General features: G+C 35.5%; 1 protein-coding gene across 2 annotated transcripts in view; it reads right to left on the bottom strand.

Moving 5' to 3' along the window:
* The window catches only part of RASGRP1 (RAS guanyl releasing protein 1), a 37312-nt gene that overhangs the window by 7379 nt on the left and 14082 nt on the right, over nt 1-15851 (bottom strand). For both annotated transcript variants that reach the window (XM_079308085.1, XM_079308084.1), the window contains exons 3-13: nt 13966-14071; nt 11820-11882; nt 10621-10752; nt 9426-9579; nt 6482-6655; nt 5674-5790; nt 3729-4004; nt 2467-2547; nt 1751-1855; nt 889-998; nt 115-259 (exon numbers count right to left, since the gene is read on the bottom strand). In XM_079308085.1, the coding sequence (XP_079164211.1) occupies nt 115-259; nt 889-998; nt 1751-1855; nt 2467-2547; nt 3729-4004; nt 5674-5790; nt 6482-6655; nt 9426-9579; nt 10621-10752; nt 11820-11882; nt 13966-14071 (1463 nt within the window). The remainder of the gene's footprint in view (nt 1-114; nt 260-888; nt 999-1750; nt 1856-2466; nt 2548-3728; nt 4005-5673; nt 5791-6481; nt 6656-9425; nt 9580-10620; nt 10753-11819; nt 11883-13965; nt 14072-15851) is intronic.

Raw genomic sequence — 15851 nt, 5'->3', positions numbered from 1 at the left:
AACTTCACTGATTTTTATATAGATCCATTTCTGTATATGACAAAAGACAACTATGACATAAAAAAGGCGTAATTCCAAAGAATATTAACATAATTTACTAAAAAGCAAGCTTACAAATCCAGCACAGTTGTCGCAGAAAGTGGGCCTCAAGTAAGTGGTCTCTTGGAAGTTGTGAGCAAAGCCAAGTCCTAATTTGGAATAGATTGAGCTAGCCCTCATAAAATAAGCTGTTATTTCATCTCTGCTAATCAGACCTTCCCTGGAAATAAACAAGAAAAGATGTTTGTGAGACATATATTGTGTTAAATGCATGAAGAGAATTAAACATCTTTTTCTTCATATTTTATAATGGCAATAGTTGAATGCACAAAAAACTAAAGTGATCTTGCCAATTGTTTCCAAAACACAGAGAAGCTTATCTACACATTTAAACTGTAGACTGACAGGATAAATGGAGTATCTGCATGTGATGCAACCTCAAAACTATTTCATATTAAACCTCTGAATAATCACTACTGTCATTTTTCCATGCTCTAATATGTTAAGAAAAATGTCCCTGATTTCATCAAAGTATACATTTGCCAATTCTCTATTTTTAAGAGACAGCTTTATCATAGGAATATTCTTTAGTAGTATATACTGAAAATAATTTGAAAATGTTTATTTTTCTATTGTCTGTTTTTCCTTCTAAATCTGCTTGGATACCACTGCTGTAAGCCCAATGAAAATGTCATTTATGACACATTTAGAAGATGTTTTTGTCAGTGATGTTTTCACTTGTCTGAACAGGATGCTTTTACCACCCTAATGATAAAATACAATTTAAACACAAAACCCCCTAAACCCCTCCCAAAACAGGTACTACAAAGTTGATAAGCAGGTGCTCACCAGTCCTTGGCCATTACACAAAATGAGAATGGGAAACTGGCAGCAATCTTTTCAAATTCTTCCTGGGAAATGTATCCGTCCTGGTCATGGTCGTAATTTTTGAAGACAGACTGCACAAGGTAATAACATAATAGTTCATAATGAGGATGGTCTGAATTAACGCTTTAGAAAGCCTCCACATTATTTATGCATTTATTCTCCCATCTTTTCCCAGTGTCTATTAAACAGTGCAGCAGTCTAATTGCTTTTTTTGCTTGAGACTAAAAAAGCATTATGATTTCTTGATAGGTAAGTCAACACAGGCTGGACTAAAAGCTTCACACACAATGACAGCTGTTTTTTACTTATGCTTTAAAACCATTCTGTCCAGGCCCACATATACAATTTGTGCTAATGCTTTCAGTTAGTGCTATTAATGGTGGTTTCTGTAGCCAAATCAGTGTAGCTGCCTAGCTTATTTTATCAGGTCAGTGGTATGAGAAAATCAGTCACATGGCAGAATTGTCAGGCAAACATCTGTTTGCACTTGTGGAATATATTACTGTTTATCACTGGCCACAAGGCAAGGATCACACCTAGAACAAATTTAGAAATACATTCCAAAGCAGCATGTATCAAAGGATGCCTCACAATATTAGAAGAGTTTAGAAAGAAAGGAGGTGAACAGGTGAGCAAAGATGAACACTTTACATCACCCACTGAAGGAATTTCCATCTGTGCCTCACAGCTGCTGCTGCTGTTTACAGGTAGGCAAAAGTAAGTTTGTCAGGACAGAAGTCTCATCCCTGTATTTTCTCATACCTTGAGATTAAGACTACAAAGATTTACAATAATATGAAGTACACTGGCCAACCTTACTTACATCTACCATCCTCTGGACGTGTTTGCTGATGGTTTTTGGATCAGGTTTTGGGGCCACTCCTGAAGCCCAGTCTGCAACTACTGGTGGTTTGGAAGGTGTCATAGGCTACAATAAATTGAAAGGAACTTTATTAGTATCACATGGAAAGATTTTCAGTATTGCACTTCTTCCATTTATGACAGTGGACTGTGTGACACAGGACTGCAGAAATTATCTGTTGGACCTGACATCATTCTTTTGATAATTACATGGTGCTAAAGCTCTGTCTTAAATTGTCACAGGTCACTGACAGCCCTGTAAAATCACCATATTTTCCATATTTATAAAACAGGAACAAAACTACCACATAACACTAGTGAGTTTCATCACTTGAATCATGTAAGAATTTTCCATTTGAAAAAACCAGTATCAACTGCCAAGATTAAGACTGATGCCATGTCTCCACACAGCAACTTCATTTATCTTTGTGTTCCTATTATGAAACCTGATATGGTGTTCACTCTGCCATATATTCTATCTCAGGCTTCATCATTGACCAAACAGCTTAGATTTCACTCAGTCTACAAAGCTAAAATGTTTTCATTGTAGCGTGTAATAAAATAAAATAAAATAAACTGAATGCAAAAGATAACATTTTCTTTTTCAAAAATCCTGATTTTAAATTAAAATCACTCATAAAAGCTCTCCTACTGTTAAGAATCTGTAAAGGCCCTTACAGCAGCTCGGTGACTTCGTGGCTCTCGTGCATATGAAAGTTCATAAATTTCATCTTCTGTGTAGTAAAGATCAAGGGACAGCTGAAAACAAACACATTAGTTTAATCCCAGAAGAGTCACTACTACTTTACAAACTTGTTATTAGAGTGCATTCATATTTTTTGATGCATAATTTTTTAATTTTGATTACAACTAAAAAGAAATTATCTGGAGCTGCACAGGTGTTCACAGTGATTTGATATGTGTCCAATTCTACATTCCAGACTGTTATTGCCATTATCTGGAAATCTGTAACATGGACTATTGGGAGTTCAGAAGCACCTGCACTGAAATGAAGTATTTCTTCTCATTTATGCCCTGTTGTGTATAGCTGCATGAAATTATGGCCAAAGTTCTACATATTTGTAATACCTATTTTTATAAAACATTATTTAGAAGAAAAAAAATACTTAGAATCATTTCAAACAAAGCATTTAAAACAAACAGAGGAGGAAGTAAGAAGTTCACCACTTCACACAGTTGTATTTCAGCCCTGGACATGTGTGCTTCATTTCCCACAAGAGAGCTCCCAGAGAGAAAAAATAACCTCAGGCCCACAAACACTTTTATCTATCAGCTTCTTCCTGAAACAGGGCTTGTAACCAGAAAGTGGAAGCAGACTATTTCCAAGATGAGATACTTGCTAATGCCAAACAAAGAAACAAGAAAGGAAGATTTACTGCTTCAATAGAAGGTAGTATTTCAACTTACTAGGAGAAGCCAAAACTATTGTTTTAAAAGCATCATAGGTAGCATTAATTTTTTAGTAACGTGGCACTGGCTAGACAGGACTGGGAGTGAAATACATCAACTATATTTGACTCATGTTTATGTCACACAGTTTAAGCACTAGAAGAAACTTGGCTAAAATGCAGTTATCTTGAGGGACTGAACTTTTGTGTGATTTTGTTTTCAACACAAGGAATCTTCCTTACTGAATGTACAGAGAGTGCATATTACTACAGTGGAACAGAAATAAATATTTCCTTCTCTTACAGAAATAATTGGAAGCATACTGCTGAACTGGCACCTCTACCTTTGCTGCCAGATAAATCATCACCAATTTTTTTCTCTTCTATTCCTGTACATGTCCCCTTTTGGGAAAAAAATCTTACAAACTTATGTATGCATAATTAATTAATGAATGGAATTCTCCATTTAGTTGTTTGATAGGTATATGAAATTTTTAATTGGATGTTATTTATCTTATCTAACACACTTACTGTAAGCAAGTGAACGAGGTCCATATTAGCCTCCAGGGGAAGTGGCATTTCCTGGAGTTGTATCAGCTCATCTATGTGATTATACAGAGAATATAGTTTGTACACATTAATTTTTTTGTCCTCCAAGTAGTCTGGCATGCCCTCATAAAGGGATATCAAGTCTTTCAGGTGGACCCCAAGGATTGGGATCTTAAAGTTACTGCACTCGTTATAGGCACGTCGGTAGCTATCATAATTTCTGTAAGATGAAAGCAATTCTGTCATTTCATTAAACACCTAAAAATAAAGAGAAAATGAAAAAAATCAGTGCTGGCTACTGTTTCTGTTTTTGTTGCATAGCATAAGACCTTCCCATGTTACCATTACAGAATTTAATTACAATGAGTTTTGAAAAAAATTTCAAAACTTCAAATGATATCTAGGCATTCTAGATTTCTTATATCCATAAATTAGATACTAATATGTAATTATATATAGTTAATATATAGCCTAACCTATAATGCTGGTCTCCTTATGCTCCCCATTTAGTGAAATGAAAAGAAATATGATTGATTCAAATCAGGGGGATCTGTATGCAGCCAATGTGAAAGCACAGCACAAGTTCTGACATTCATAAAAGCAGCCATCTTCACATTAAAATGTGGGATGCATTCTCTGCCTCTCAGGTCACCAGCTGGAATTGCTGGAGAGGTCCTGGCAGAGAAACCCTGTGCTGTGCCATGATCCCATCAAACTGTGGTTCAAGGTGGCATACCTGTCTTTATAAGAAAATTTTTTTGTGAAAATTAATTAGAAACAATATCTTGGGTTTTTTTATAAAGGTCAAATTAATCTTCAGTCTAGCAGTTTAAATATTTCCCTTGTTTAAAATTATACAGGTACAAAATGGACTCATTAACATAATGAAATCAATGGGTAATGTTTTCTCTGGGAAGTTCCTATCAAAGTTCTCAATCTTTAACCTTTACAAACTGTTTGACGTAGTTAAACCTCAAAGTCTGTTTTTAAGTCACTAGTTACCAGACTTTTTAACCTGCTTTCTATTAGCACCTGTATACAATTTCTTGATACAACAAGTTATTCAAATGATGTACACACATGGAGTCCTTAAAATGACAAAATTTGAGAAATATGTTTCTAGAATAAGCTTTCTAACTGATTTTATAGATTTTGACAGCTATCCACATTTCCAGTGGGAGGTCACACTTCAGGTCTTTACTCCAGGTATGTACTGGTCATTTAAGTTCATGATACTGTGATCAAAACAGGTTCATTAGATACTTTTATGGACTCTTTCAGGCCCCAAAAAGAATAAAGTGTCTTATTCTCTTAAGAAGCCACATGAAGACTTCTTAAGAAGCATTTTTAAAAAATATGCCTTCCTTCCCTTTTTTAGTAGCTTTCATCAGAATTTCACAAGAATTTAACTAGAAATTAAAATAGAATCCTAACATTCCACTATACTATGTTTTCATTAGGGCCAAATTTGTTCAAGTCTAAATTAAACAAAACTTGTCAAATGGAAAGACCAGATGAATAAAGCCAGTCCTTTCACTCAAAGTACAGAGCTCTGTTCTAGCATTTTACAGACTAAGGATGGTCAATGTTACTACAGAAGACAAGAGTTTTGTTTTCAAATGCTCTAGTTGTTTCAAATGCTCTGTTTTCATGTTTGAATATTATTCTGTACTACTGCATGTAAATGAAAATGCAGCTCATCACGTCTGAGATTAGAGAAACCTTAGAGAATCTATACAAATCTTGAAGAAAGGAGGGGTTGCAAGAAGTGTAACTGGGGATGTAGAGATGAGATAACAAATAAAAATCCCTCAAAACCAAAGAAATATTTGTTCTGTCTTTCTATCTTATCCAATGTAGTAAGATTGCTTTTAGTGTATGCAGTGACAAAAAAAGATACAAGTTCTTTTAGAGAAGCAATACTAACCTTAATTACATCATGAGGAACACATGAGCTTGTTTCCTTGAGCCTGGAAATGGAACTGTGACAGAGACCTCCTATCACTGCCATTAATGTGTTGAAATTCTGCAGCTGGTGCAGCTTCTGTGTCGACATAAAAAAAAAAATAAAATCGAATCAGCATAATTTAAAGATTCAGGTTGTTCAATGTGCACACCCAAACTTGAATGTCCTCTAATGTCTTGCTCTGAAAACTTACAAGTTTGTGCCATTTGACTCCATGTATTTTGGTAATGAGTTGTGATTTTACTGGGTGCAAACATGAACTTATTCTACTGTTACTTAATCAAATATTAAACTTTCAGATACAGTAAGTCTTCAAAGTGCCTCCTCAGTACTTCCCCCACTTCCCACAGTCTACCACAACTAGGAAACACTGCCTATTATCTTGGTTATGACTGCAGTTGAATTAGTATTAGTAGCAAAGAGTAGAAATAGGACCATAGCTCTCCTTTTCTTCAGAAAAAAGTTTCTGGTGGAATCCTTATGATTACAGCCAAAGCCACGAGAGTCACTCCTGCCTTGGAAAGCTTCACAGCCACAGCTGTGATTCAAAAGCAAGTCTAGTTTTACAGTGAAAATAATTTCTTCAGAACGAATATGAGAAAGTCCTGGTGCCATGGCTCTAACACCTGAACTCTTGGTGAGACAGAACATACACAAATACACACGTGGTGTGGATGAACCAGACCAGTGCCAACAGCAGCTGCAGGAAAAAGTAAGATGTATCAGAGAAAGACAAAATAAACACCAAACATGCCAGATTTCAACTGACCTGTGCAACATGAATGAACTTGATGAACACTTCAGCACGAAGCTGTGGTGTTGGTCTGCTGAGAACCATTAGCTGCACCCACTGAGAGATACCATTGCAAAGAGAAATTGATCTTTCCATTGTTGGGTTCTCTTTCACACTACTATTCACAATGTAGTTCTGATAATCTGAGAACTTGAACAAACAAAAAAGTGCAAATGGAAATTCATGTAGTTTCATATACATCTGAATTAAGCTGCACTAATACAAAAAGCATTTTCAATTGTTAATATAATATGATTATATTTATCATATTAATATGATTAATGTGAAACTGAGATAAGGCCATTTAGAATGAGGTTTACAGATTTCGTAGTACTTTTAATACTGCTTGTGAGATTCTCCTATTTAATAAAGGCAATCTAAAATTGCTCAACAGATACCTGTAGCAATTTTTTTTAATCCATTCTTACATTAAGATTAAAGACAAGAAATCGTTTGCTTTTTTTGCTGCAATTTTTATCCATTCTGTTGATTTATCCATTAACAAAAAAAATTGAATCATCAGAAAATGTGACATGGGATTTATACATTCATTCTTTACTATGACCACTATTACTAAGATCTTACCAAAAACACTCATAGCTGTAAGAGACAGACATTTCTTTCCACAGCTATATTTCTTTCTTTCTTTAATCTACATTTCTTTTTTTTACTGTCCCTCTCTCACCTTCTTGCAACTTTATAAATTTTTCCATCTGTTTAATAAGAACCATTATCACTTTAAAAGCAGATGACAGCAGACACCTCTAGATTTGTCCTTATTAAATTAAAAATGGAAGAAATATTAGTAATAAGTAGAGCTGTCTCTGAGATTACATTGTACCTACATTACAATTACTCTTTGAATATTGAACCCTGGCCAGGTTTGGCTAGATCTTGAAATTTCAGCAATTACTCTGTACAGATAGATAATTTTTCAATATCTGTCTAAATAATTATGGACTTCATAGCAGTTTCAGTACAACTATGAATCAGTTTATATTTTTTTCTCAGCAGTCATGTCCTTTGGAAAAGGTTTTTTTTATAAGTGCTGAAGAAATTAACCTCTAAAATTCTACTTGAAAGTTTTGAATCAGTTGTGGTACACAAATTTATTGAGGTCAGCTGTAACAAGCTTGTTAGTGGCAGATACTGTAAAGAAGTTCAGGTACTCAAATAATGCAAGAGTTTGTTATTGTGATGACTAACTTAAGAGCCTTCACAGGAATCCAGAACCCAGATTCTTACAAAAGACTGTGGCCTCCCTGTACTTTATGACTACAGATTAAAATACTTTCCAAGCACCAACATGCCTCCAGTCATTCCTCTGAGAACACCACTCCTGGCATTTTAATTTGCTGCAATATGGCTGGTATCTCATGGAAGATTTTGCTGTATATGTGATCAAATATTCCATTCTAACTTTCAAATGCCCAAGCTTTAAGTAGTTATTTCAGTGACTAGTAACAGAGCAGGTAATTTTCAGTTTTTCTCCCATTATATGATGCCATGTTAAAATAATGAAAGGATTCTGTGGCTTAGGACATCACGAGCATATTCTGCAAAAATTTAATTAATATAGCTAATCATTAATTACACTCTATTTTCAGACGAAAGTCATGGTAAGCTCAATTTATACCCTGCATATAAAATGTATGTGACTGTTGGAACTCCATGACACATCTGACACTGACTAAAACCATACTTGTAATACTCATTAATTACCTTACATCTGCACAGAGATTTTGAAAATGGGAAGTTATATAATCTTTGCATATCATTACTGCCTACAGGCAGCAATCTGGGCATGACTTTGGTTCTACAGCTTTTTGAGTTTAACACAAAACAGAGTCACGTACTGTCAGCTCAAAATAAAGTACATTAAAACACAACTGGAATCTTCCACCATCTAGTGAGACCTCCTTTCCTTGCACAGGTTCAGCCTCATATTGTAGAGTTACCAAAAAAAAAAAAAAAAAAAAAAACAAAAAAAAAACAAACAAAAAAAAAAAAAAAACCCACACCAAAACCAACTAAATAATAGCAACAGGAGAAAATAAAAAAACAGTGAAAAAAACACTTTACTTTCAGTCTTATTATCACACAGACTTTACAACCCTCCTAGATTTTGGTCACTAATGTTCACTTTTCCATGTGCAAACTGTATCAGGTTTCAAAAGAGGCAATGTTGTAGCATACAATGATGCAAGTGAAGCCAAGATGCATGGTGAAGTTTGCATCTTTTCAGCTACAAACATTACTGAGAAAACAAACCAAATGAAAGAAAAAATAAATTAGATAAATCCTTAAGAATTGTTTGTGTGTATGACAGCTTATATAACAAAATATATTTATCCCCCACTCACATTAAAAATGGCATTTTCTAAAGTGCTTTCTTATCTCTAGCCTTTATTTTGCTATCACAATCAGAAAAGAAAAGCAGAGTCCAGGGGTTTCTTCAATGCAGCCACAGGATTGCTGCACTGTTCCGTGCTGCCACAGAAGGTTAGATTCTAGGAACATTCCAAGTTTCCTTCATCCTATTTCAGCCTGGCTACTGATTTGAGTCAAAGGATGCTGTTTGTTCCTGTGTCCAATGACATCCCTTGTTCTAACCAAACAACCTGTTTTGGAAGAACATCTTGGATTTGGAAGAAGGTTTACTCCTCTTCCTTCCAACTCTTCCACAGCTGAGGTTCATTCTCTGACTCTCATATGGTTGTAGCAGAAAGGGTTTTACTCAGAATCTAAGTTCCACTGGCTGCCTTCAATACCAGTAAAATAAAGAGTCTGGAAACAGATTCAGCACGTCCAACAACTTGTATGGCAGAGCTCATTTTGTAAAACTACTTTAATGCCATATTTTCTATGGCTTTCCCATATTTGCTTAATATAAATAAATAAACAAATAAAAACAACTTACTGATATTCTTCTGAAAGACTTAAATTCAAGATAGGTCAGGTGGTCTGACAGCTCCTCTGGCTCAAGGTGATCAAAAAGAAGAGAGACTTTCCTTTTCTTACTGGTGTTGGCCTTTACACGCTGTGTCAGCTTTCTAGACCAATCCCTAGAATTTCTTTTAAAATAAAAATACTCCAAGTTATTTACTAAAAAGCAAATTTTTCCTCTTTCCCTAAGTCAGAGGTAACATTGTTTTCAGGCCTTACTGCAGTAAAAAGTTCATTATTTGCATTTCTAAACAGCAAACTCCTTTCATGTGTTAGAGATTACATGACAAAATATTATTGTTAGTCTTTATTATATTGATGTAGCATTTTCAGTACAATATAAACAGAAGAAGTCTATATAATTTCTGCAATCAGTTCTTCATTTTCAGAATAGCTGTCTGTAACTTTGTCTTCAATGAATACATTCAGCATTCCTCCATTTCATAATTCCTAAATTTCCTTGAGCAACCTCTGATTATGAACTGTTCCACTTTGCTATTGACCTATAGAGTAATAAAATTTATTTCCATTTGAAAATCTGAGTATCCTCTTTCATAACCAGATACAAAACGTGTGCCAAATTCCACTCTGCTTTAGCCTGTGCATTTCCAAAGTAACAAAACTTGTTTTGTCAGTTGTACTGTTCCTCTCTCTCTCATGTAACAGGGAAAGATTCTTCCCAAGGAAGAGCTATGTGATGTACAGCTCTAGGATTTATTCTTCTCATGACAAGTATTTTATAACCAAAATCATCTAAACAATATCAAGGGTCTGACAATGTAACAAACTATATCCTCACTTACCTTGGTTGCTAAAATATAAACACACTTTTTACCTCATCTTACTGAACCAAATTGTATTTTCGCTTTTCATTGATTTCAAGTGGTATTGCAAAACCATTAGGTATATACAAATTTTCTAAGTTCCCTGGATAGAGTCAAACTCAGCTGTTGTAGAGAATCAGCCCAAAGTCCCAACAGCAGCTAAATTCAACCTAAGCCGTTCTGAAAGGCATTCTGTTCCTCTACACAATGTGTATTTCATCTGTAATGAAGTATAAATTCTTCTAAGGACAGCTAACATATGCCTAATGAGAGACATTTCATTTCAATAAAGGAAATTTAGAGTGAAAGTTTGTTTTCTGAGTATAGTGAGAGGTTGACACTCACATTTGAGATGTGTCAATTAGGCGACAATGTAACTCCTCACCATTAGCTCGAACCACCTCTTGGAATCCCTCCATGGCTGTGGATAGTTTAGAGTCCATTTTGAACATAATCCAGAATTCTGTAATCCAATACCTATTAAAATTAAAAAAAAAAAAAAAAAAAAAAAAAAAAAAGGAAAAAAAAAAAAAAAAGGGTTTGCAAAGGTTTGGTCAGTGCAGCTCAGCTGTTTCAGCTGTGTCCCCTGCCAGCCTCAAGCTCACCCCCAGCCCACACTCAGGCAGGAGCAGAAAAAGCAGAAGGCATTGATATCACATTGATACTACATTGATACTGTGCAATCACTGCTCAGCAATAGGCAAAATAATGCTGAGTTTCATTTTCAGATTCAGCACACAGCATTATAGAGGCTGCTATGAAGAAAGTTAATTCTATCCCAGGCAGACACAGCACCCAGCTCTATACTTGTAAAAACCTGTGCTTGTTGGAAAAATGGGAATGCACGTTCTTATGGATGCATGTATGCATGCACTTGCCTGGAAGCAAAAATGTTACCAGATCTCACACAATACTAAAGCATTTTGGCATAACCAATAATAAACTGCTCTGAGAATAATAAAATCATCACAATTTAAAACAAATTCCACTTTCCTGTTACTAATAATTTCCCCCTTTGTGTAAAAAAGAGGTATCATCAGTCTATTAGAGCTGAATATTTTCCTTCTCTGCTGTTTTCTCTAAACTGAGACACCAAACTTTATTATAATTAATAGGTAAAAAAAGTGTTCAGGACCATTGCAAGTGAGAATTACTAAGAATTACCTACCAAATGCAATAGAGCTCTGCTTAGTAAAAAAATATCTGCAATATCCTACCTAATTTTTAATAGATCTATATAATAATATTAGACCCACTTCTATAATTTCCTGAGCACTGTCAATTTTCACTGATGTGTAAAACACAGATTCATATAGACTCAGTTCAAAACTGTGACCTGACATCTCCTGCACTGATTTAAACAGATCTGCTAAAAGCCAGTTGGACCTTTGTGTTAAAAGCTGCTAAAGTGAACCTTGAAAAGCTAAAGCAGAATATCTGCTTCTCTTCTTAATGTCAATTTCAGATATGCAAAAAACATATTTCTATTTGTCACATGGATGACTGCAGAGTAACAACTAATAGCTACCAACCAAGCTACTTACCTCACAAAATAGCATATCTTTACACACAGCATGGAAGAGTTATTTTCTAAAGCATTAAGATAGGTAGAAAACTGTTAAGGAAAACCAGATCCATTGGCATATGATGCAAAATGTAACATGCTTGATAGTTCCCAACATGTAAGCAACAAGAATCATCCTGCTGATGGCAAATATTATATCAGATTAGGGTTTTACATAAGTATATCAGAAGGTTTTTACCAAAGTTTATTGAAACTATGACTACTATGAGTAATATTGATGTAGTTGCCGGAGTACTGAGTAATGTTAACATGTGAGGGGATTCTGTTTTCTACATTTTTCTTTGCAACATGCCTCACAATTTCTCATAAAACTTGTGCACTGACACATCATTAAAATTTGAAATATTCATACCAAATTTATCAATCAATGCCTTTATTAAGCAATCCTTTTCAGCTAATTCACTGGAGATTTAAAAAAAAAAAATGAAAAAAGCTATTTTCCTTTAAACATAACCAGTTGTAGACAATGGTAGAGCAAAATGTAACGTCTCTCCATAGTAACCTCACCTTTCTAGTTACACAACAGCTTTCATTTAACTTGCTCTGACAAATGAAAGAAACAACCATATTTTTAGTCTATTAGCTCTTTAAAACATGTTTTGATATTGCAGCCAATGCCCATTGAAGTAATGGAAAATCCATTTTGAAAATGTATTATACATGTCTTGATTCTTCTGATGGAGATGACACACGTATTTTCAGGCCTGAAAAACACTATTTAATGGAAATACCTTGTGGATCCACTCACAATCTGATGGCAATTTACTGCAGCTGAGGGGACATGCCATCTGCCCTCCAAGCATGTTTACATTAGGCTGACTATAGAATTGGTGAAGTCTGAGTAAAATCCCAAATATTTTCAAGGACCCCTCTCTGGATGTCTAAAATTAGATGACTTACAAATAACTTGCAACTACCTAAAATCACTCCCATAACTTAGGGGATGGGAAATGGTGCAACTGGAACACTTGCAAGGTTCTGCAAAATACAAGAGCCCCAACTACCTGATCCATTCAAAAATGTCTTTAACTTTCGGTGTCTTTACAGGGAGCTATACACTGAGTTAAAAACCAAGCTTGCAAAATATGCAAGTCTAATAAAAGTTTGAATTGCTTCTCTGGTTGTAGAAAACATTCCATCTCAGAAAGAAGATGTAAGCACTGACTTTGCTCCATTTTCCAAGAGCCCACAAGGCTAAGTGAAATGCAACACTACACCAGAGCTGTAGCTGAGCACACTTGATCCAATACCTGTGATCAGAGAAGCAGCAGGACAGTCCTGCTACAGACAGACAGTGCTCAGCAAAGCTCTGTTGTCAAGGATGCTGCTTGCAAATGTCTGGAAGATACAGTGTTTGAGGAAAGAAAGGATTATTGAATTGAATTGTACCAAAATTGGATGGAGATTCTTAGCATGACAGGTCTCCATCCTGTACTGTGCTCATCTAATTAGGAGCAAATGTTTTGGAAAGCTAAGACAGGTAACATAGCCCACAATTAAAAATTCCAAAGAAAGGTTAGTATTGTGAACATGATCTAGTAGTTAGATGGTGAAAATCTAATGAGCCAGACACACACATATATGAGTCCAGGCAGTCAACTCAAAATGGGAACAAATAGAAAGGAAATGCTTATGATTTATTTCAGCAATTTTGAGGGCATCTGAGAGAAATAATTTTTGTTGAAAATTTTCATATCCCAATGATACAGTTTTGTTCTTTGTTCTTTGACTTATAGTGGGCAGACAGAGAAACAGATCTGAAACTTAGGCCCAGGTTCACAGTACCTTATTGAGATGCCTACATTCATCTAACACCTGCTAGATATTCCCTCCACAGCCAACAGAGGGTGATTTATCCTACTTAAAACCCGACCTGGAGTTTCATCTTTTCCCTTGTGTATAACAAGCTAAACCAGACAAACAAAAAACGCCGACCCTAAACCAAACAAAAGCAGACCATCCCACTAAAAACTGTAAAGGGCAATTACACAATTTAATTAGTGGAATACTAACACACCTATAGATTAAATATCCTCTACTTACCCATCTCAAACTTGTCAGGCTATTAAGTTACCTTAAAAGCAGATGAAGATTACAAAGGATATAGATCAACAAGTTTCTGAAGCATGTCTGCAGAGGAGATGAAAAACTGATGCATGGCCAGAATTATTTTTAGCAGCTGGTTGTTTTTACATGCATTTCCTTCTAAATCTAAAAAACAAAAAGGATTATTCATATTGAAATTTCGCTATACCTTCATAAACAATTTGCAATGGGCTTTTTCAGAATCTTAATTCTTATCAGGTCTGTTCATGTATGGTATTTCAAAGATAGAAGTAACTTACTAATTTAGGGAGTGCATAATTTTTCTGGTGAGAGCCATATAACAACTACTATATTTCAGACCCTTAAAAAAAGAGAAAAAAAAAAGGCAAGCAAAAAAGTAGCTGTGTCTCAAAAGTATTCAGATAATTATACATAATGATCTAGAGCCCGGCAATCCACTTACATGCTTAGCTTCAGGCATATTAATATAAACTTGGAAACAAATCATTGAACTGCAGAGCAAAATAGTTCAGTTACTGATCCATATCAGCCAGTCATTGGTATGACTACACTTAGCAAAGAGAACAGCAATATTCTCAAGGGTTTATGAGCCCTTTTGTACAGATGACACACATGACACCAAAGTGCACACACAGGATAGGATCACAGATGTGCACAGACGCACATGGAATGAGATACAACATATGCTAGAAACCCAGAGGTTAACCTGTGCATACTCCCTGTGGTGGATCTGAATGCACTGCACATCAGCTTGAGCTTTGCATTACAAGAATTTCAGCAGAAAAAAGGCTTTAGGCTACATCTGTCTTCTGAGCCTTGTGAGGTTTTTTTTCCATATTCCAAAAAGATCAAGGACATGAAATGTAGCAGAACACTTAAAAAAGTTTCTATTTCTGCAACAAACAGTTGTGAAAGTGTTTGGAAATATTAACTGACAGTGTTCTCCCACAGCCAGTCATAAGAGAATCTAAGTAGCTTGAACTGGAATTTCACGCGCTTTCAAATACAAAATAAATGTTATCTTTTTTAATAATTTAAAATAGATTAACCTCTATGGGAATAAGTGTAGTTCTCTCTTTAAAAAGCAGTAGCAGGAGCAAGATAGAGAAGCAAAGCACAATACAGCGAAATGGAAGAGGGATGTGAAAGAGCAGATTTTCAGCACATGAAAACTGCTGGGGAAGGCAGGGAGAAGGCACTTTAACTTGCACATCACCAAAATGGAACATTGAACTGAGCCCCTTTGCAAAACAAGACAATCCACATTAGTTGCTGAACAAGAATTTCCATACCCTTCCACAGGAAGATACCAAACGTGTCCACCTTCAGTGCTATGGGCAAGGGGAAAGTCTGCCTGTCCTACAGCCCCATGAATGAGAGCAGTATAGACCCCAAGTAAAGGTATGATACAAGTTCTGTTTTACAAAGTTTATGTGTTCCTTGTTTGTGTGCACACATAATTTCATTCCTTACTGAAAGAATCCTTCTGAGATATAAACTGCCTAGGTATTGCTGAGGGCAAACCAGCAAGTTATTCAGCTAGAGAAGTGGAAAATTTGCAGAGGAAGGCTGGGACAACAAGAATCAATACTTATTCAGGCCTTTAGCATTTTGTACTCTTTGAGTGTCTTCACAAAGAGTAAGATTATTTTAGGCCTTGCACACAGAGGCCTGTATCAATTTTCATCCTTTGACAAAACTTGGTGTTCTGCCAGAAGCTCCATCCACTAGCTCCTGTTTAATCAGGAGAACAGAACATGCTTAACTTGGAAGCCAAATGGATATGTGCACACATACTATTAAGAATATACAAATTCTCATAAGTGCTCAATATAGATCACTTCCAGACAATAAAGACAGAAAATAACACTCTCTCCCCCTTAGCACTTTTGTCGTGTGCATTCCAAAATCCTCTGCTATGACA

The sequence above is a fragment of the Erithacus rubecula genome (genome assembly GCF_903797595.1).
Source record: "Erithacus rubecula genome assembly, chromosome: 6".
Classification (NCBI taxonomy): domain Eukaryota; kingdom Metazoa; phylum Chordata; class Aves; order Passeriformes; family Muscicapidae; genus Erithacus; species Erithacus rubecula.
Note: the sequence above shows the minus strand (reverse complement) of the source record. Positions and strands in the feature narration are given on the sequence as shown.